This window comes from Sinocyclocheilus anshuiensis, unplaced genomic scaffold (genome assembly GCF_001515605.1).
Source record: "Sinocyclocheilus anshuiensis isolate Anshui unplaced genomic scaffold, SAMN03320099.WGS_v1.1 scaffold554, whole genome shotgun sequence".
NCBI classification, from domain to species: Eukaryota; Metazoa; Chordata; class Actinopteri; order Cypriniformes; family Cyprinidae; genus Sinocyclocheilus; species Sinocyclocheilus anshuiensis.
In genome coordinates, this window is record NW_015544140.1 from 6,145 (window position 1) to 11,835 (window position 5,691).

A 5,691-nucleotide genomic window follows, 5' to 3' on the forward strand; every position below is an offset into this window, starting at 1 on the left:
TATGTTCATGTCTGATCAGGGGGATAACCACCATAGACACTGAGGGGGGCTTTCCCCCCAATAATTAGAAATCGCTAAACCCTTTTCTCAAATATTGCCAAATCGAGAGAGAGAGAGAGAGACAGAATCATCATCAGAGAGAGTCATGATCTGCATGAGCTCTTAGAATTTACTTTTTGTTCACTATTTTGAGATGAGTTAGATAAAAAATTGTATATATCTCAAGGAATACCAAATTCTGAACTGGACTTTCACAAAAGGAAATCAGAAAAATTTATTTTTGTTTTTTAAAACCAAATATTCAGTGCAGAGGATCAGTTTCTAGCAGCACAGCAGCACAGACCCACAGGAAAATCGGAGTGAAACTCAAAAACAGGACAATCCTTCGAGATAAACCTCAACAGTTCAGAGAGGGAGAAGCAGTGAGTACAACTAACTGCAGTGGACAATATTTATTCTCAAATACAAGCACATACAATTTAAAATTGACCTTTTTATAGTTTTTTATAAACTAAAACTGCTAGAAATGCTAAAAGCTAAAGCTATGGCTACCCTGCACTCTGACATTCCTCAATGTATCAATTCAAATGAGCCAGAGAACATTAACCAATCAGAGGAGAAGATGCAGTCACCCCACTGCCATATGCAAATGAGCTCCCCACTCTGCACAGACTGTGTGTCCCTTTGTCGTCACAGTACCCCTTTGACGTCACAACTGACTCTGCAAGGAAAAACTATAAGCAGAAACTTCTTAAAGACAACCCAGAAACTCTTTTTGCCGATTCGTTTAAAACTGGAGAATTCAGCAATCTCATTTTCTTCACTGATCATCCCAACATCTGGCATAAAGCCATCATCAACCATTACCCCTCTGTAAAGAAAGAGGGCATCTGTAATTGCTGGAAAGTCAAAATCAGAGAACCATGTGACCCCGACACCACAGTGATAACTGTGAACTTATATAAAAATGGCACAGTCATGATACAGGGAAATCTGAAAACATTCCAGACCGACTACAGCGCAATAATGAAACAAGAGAAAGCCCTATTATCTGAATATCTATCATCTGAGCAGAATACACAGAGCAGTAGCCCAGATCTCAAGCCCACCGCTGCAGAGAGCCCTGCCCAGGACCCCTTATCCCCCCTGCTCAAATCTATACCTGTACTCCAGGAGCACTTCACAAGGCTGGAGATGGAGATGGTGCAGCTCAGAGAAACCGTACTCAAACAGGAGCATCACACTGAACTCCAGCAAAACTCAGAGCACATCACACAGAGACTGTCAGCCCTCACACAGCAAGTCAAAGGTTTACAGACAGAGAAGGACAGCTGTCAGAAAGAGCTGGCCACACTGAGACTCCAGCTACAGGACAGAGAGCATCTCACACTAGAGATGAGGCAGCAGCTTAGAGAGTTACAGGAGGAGAGAGAGCAGCAGCACAGTGAGATCCAGGCCCTGAAAGAGCAGGTGAGAGAGCTGCTCCTGACCAGACAAGAACCAGAGCAGATCCACAGAGCTCAAACACTGGCCTCCACCCCAGAGCCACCTGCCACAGTCAGCCAGCACCCAGAGAGACCCGACCCAGACCGCTCACAGTCATCTCAGCGCCTCGTGTCAAGTGCCCCAGCACAACACCAACAGCACCCATCTGACAGCACAGCACCAACCAGCTCAGAACAGCCAGAAATAGCCCTGCTCATTGATTCAAATGGGAAATTCATCGACATAAAGAAACTCTTCCCCCGACACAGAGCTCTTAAACACTGGTGTCCCAACACTGACAAAGCCCTGGAGCTTCTGACAGAATCTCAGCTGGGCCATCCCAGCCACATCATCATCCACACGGGCACCAATGATCTGCGAAGCCAACAGGACAGAGTGTCCGATTCCCTCAGAGCTGTTGTGGAAAAAGCAAGACACACTTTCCCCAACTCAAAAATCATCCTCTCCACTCTGCTTCAGAGAAAAGACTTCCATCTCAACACAATCAGTAAGATTAATGCCAACATCTCCATCCCAACACAATCAGTAAGATAAATGCCAACATCTCCAGACATTGTGCCCTTGTGCCTAATGTTTACTTGGCACACCACCCAGACCTGGACACCGACTTTCTGTACGATCATGTCCACCTATATAAAAATCTGGTACATATCCTGGCAAAGAGACTTAAAGACGTCACTCTAAACAGGACCAACCAGACAAGCCCCAGGTGGAGCAGAACCAGCCCTAACCCAGCCACACCAGCGAGACACACCTCAAGAGACAGCATCCCACCCAGCACTTCATCTAGAGCCCCATCCAGAGCTTCAGCGCCCAGAGAGGAGCCACACAGACAGACTCTACAAAAGCCCCACAGTAAACCCGGCCAGCGCTGAGCTTCACAACATCCAACACATTCTGAGTATCATCTGCTCTCACCTACTGACACACAGTGGACAGAGATGAGAACTTAAAAAAAATAATAATAATACATAAAAAAATAAAATAAATTAAAAATTAAAAATTCCTAATTTAATTAGTTCATATTCTGAGTTAATACCATAACATTTCTCACATGTATTTACTGTTGCATCCAATCTGTTTTGTTTTTGCTCTTTTTATGTCTTTCTCTTTTTCTCAAAATAGCAAACAAACTCTATAGATTATCTTTCTTTTTGTGATGAAATCACTTAGCATCTCCTTGTGGAATATTCAAGGTCTGAACTCCTCAGTATTTGGCCTGAAGAGTAAAAATCCAGACTTTATGAGAGAAATTCATGACTTAGATGTCATAATTTTACAAGAAACCTGGTGTAGAGGGGATGAGTCCACTGGCTGTCCCTCAGGATACAGAGAAACTATATTATCTTCAGTCAAACTCAGATCCAGCACACAGGGAAGAGACTCGGGAGCGATGATAATCTGGACTAAATCTGAACTGTCCATAGAATTAGTCAAAAGAGACCAGTACCACCTGTGGTTGAAAATTAAAAAAGGTTTCATAACAACATCTCAGCCCGTCTTCCTCTGTGCCATATACATACCACCCCTAGAGTCTCCCTATTTCCAAGAAGAAACCTTTCAAAACTTAGAGCAAGAAATCAGCCATTTCCAGGCCCAGGGAAATGTGCTGCTTATGGGTGACTTGAATTCTAGAACCGGTGACAAATTAGATTTCATAGAATCACAAGGCACCAGATTCATTACTGCCGATAACAGTTTTTTCCCTTCTCACCCTCCCAGACAGGACTGTGATCAGGCAGTGAACTCTCACGGAAGGCAGCTGCAGCAGCTCTGTCAGAATCTGGCTCTGTACATCGTCAAAGAGGAGAGGAGACTCACTCAGTCGCTTCACCTACAGCTCAGCTCTTGGTAGCAGCACTGTAGATTATACAATCACAGATCTAGATCGTTCCTCTTTGAGAGCATTCACAGTCAAACCATTGCAACCTTTCTCAGACCACAGTCAAATCACCCTCTATATAAAGCAGTCTGAAACATTATCCAAACCAATTAGGACACCATATCAAATGCACAAAATTATGTCATTCAAATGGACAGAAAACAGTCCCACTAATTACATCAACGCTACTGAATCTTCAGAAATACAGTCCCTCTTACATTCTTTCCAGATACAGGAATACCCTAAAAATCAATTTGGCATCAATCAAGCAGTGAAAGATATAAATGACATATTCTATAAGACAGCACAAAGAAGTGATATGACAATTATAAAACCAAAGAAAAAGAAATTGGACACTGACAGATCGTTTGATTCAGACTGTAAGGCTCTGAGAAAAAACCTCCGAAATTTATCCAACCAAAAACACCGTCAACCAGCAAAACCAGGACCTCCGTCTTCATTACTGCGAGGCACTAAGGCAATACAAAGCCACACTCCACCGGAAAAAAAGCTCAGTTTCTGCAAGACCAGTTTGAAGAGATCGAAAAATCAATAAATTCCAACAAATTCTGGGATAAATGGAAATTATTAAACAAATCAAATCAAGAAGATCTGGCTATCCAAGATGGAGAGATATGGAAGAATCATTTCCAAGAATTATATAGCTCAACTGAAATTCAAAACTCTGATCAAAATGAAATAATTACAAAACTAGACATTTTTGAAAAATCAATAAAAGCATATCAAAACCCCTTAGATTTCCCCATAACACTGAAAGAATTGGAAGATAAATTATGGGTCCTCGAGCCCAAGAAAGCCTGCGGTGTTGACGGCATCCTGAACGAGATGCTGAAACACACAGAACAAAGCTTCAAACTGGCCATCCTCAAACTCTTCAATGATGTTCTGTGTGTAGGGTTCTTCCCTAAGATCTGGAACCAGGGCCTCATCAGCCCCATTCACAAGAACGGAGACAAACTGGAGCCCAACAGCTACCAAGGCATCTGTGTGAACAGTAACCTGGGGAAGGTTTTCTGCAGCATCTTACACACAAGACTGTCAGACTTCCTTATCAAACACAATGCCTTGAGTAAATGTCAAATTGGATTCCTCCCAAAATGTCAAACGTCTGATCACATTTTTAAACTACAAACACTAATTGATAAATATGTACATCAAAACAAAAGTCAAATTTTCGCCTGTTTTATTGATTTCAAGAAAGCATTCGACTCAATCTGGTATGAAGGATTATTCCTAAAACTTATAGACAGCGGAATAGGAGGTAAATTCTATGATTTGATCAAATCCATGTACACAATCAGTCAATGTGCAGTTAAAATTGGAAACAAAAGAACTGAATTTTTTCTTCAGAGGCGTGGAGTGCGACAGGGCTGCAGTTTAAGCCCCACCCTCTTCAACATCTACATCAATCAATTGGCCAATGCTTTAGAACATGCTCCCATTCAAGGTCTCACTCTCCATGACACAGAGATAAAGTGTCTTCTTTATGCAGACGACCTGGTTCTCCTGTCGCCCACTAAAGAAGGGCTTCAGGACAGCCTGAATCTGCTGGAGGATTACTGTCAGACCTGGGCCCTGACAGTCAACCTCCAAAAAACTAAAGTCATGATCTTCCAGAAACGCTCCAGATCTCAGGGACTAACACACACATTCACACTATCACACAGAACCATTGAAACCACAAAGACATACACTTACCTCGGCCTAAAAATTACTCCAACAGGTAACTTTACTTTGGCTGTGAATGAGCTCAAAGAGAAAGCTCAAAGGGCTTTCTATGCCATAAAAAGATCAATTAAAATTGACATCCCAATCCAAATCTGGCTCAAACTTTTCAAATCAGTAATTGAACCAATTGTATTATATGGCAGTGAAGTCTGGGGTCCACCTATAAAATTAGATTTTTTAAACTGGGAAAAACATCCAATTGAAAAAATGCATTTAGATTTCTGTAAAAGAATACTCAAAGTCCAAAGAAAAACACCAAATAACGGATGCAGGGCAGAATTAGGCCAATACCCTCTCCTTCTAAACATCCAAAAAAGAGCCATCAAATTCTGGAAACACCTAAAGACAAGCGACCCCAGCACATACCATTATAAAGCCCTGAAACACCAAGAGCTGAGCCTCACGAAGAGTCCCCTCCTTCAGCTGGTGCTGAGACTGACAGAGATCAGCCAGCCTCAGAACTCACACTCACTCTCAACCATTCGGCCCACACAGATCATCAACACAGAGAAACACAAGTACATCACCCATTGGACAAACACCATTAAAAACCA

The 5,691-nt window shown here is 42.3% G+C and overlaps 1 protein-coding gene across 1 annotated transcript in view; it reads left to right on the forward strand.

Annotated features, from left to right (window-relative positions):
• Nucleotides 1-890: 890 nt before the first annotated feature.
• LOC107695035 (uncharacterized) overlaps nt 891-5,691 on the forward strand; it is a 24,483-nt gene continuing 19,682 nt past the window's right edge. Inside the window, exons 1-4 of the mRNA XM_016494815.1 lie at nt 891-1,980; nt 2,019-2,361; nt 4,305-4,417; nt 4,760-5,132. Of these exons, the coding sequence (XP_016350301.1) occupies nt 979-1,980; nt 2,019-2,361; nt 4,305-4,417; nt 4,760-5,132 (1,831 nt within the window). The 5' untranslated portion in view covers nt 891-978. The remainder of the gene's footprint in view (nt 1,981-2,018; nt 2,362-4,304; nt 4,418-4,759; nt 5,133-5,691) is intronic.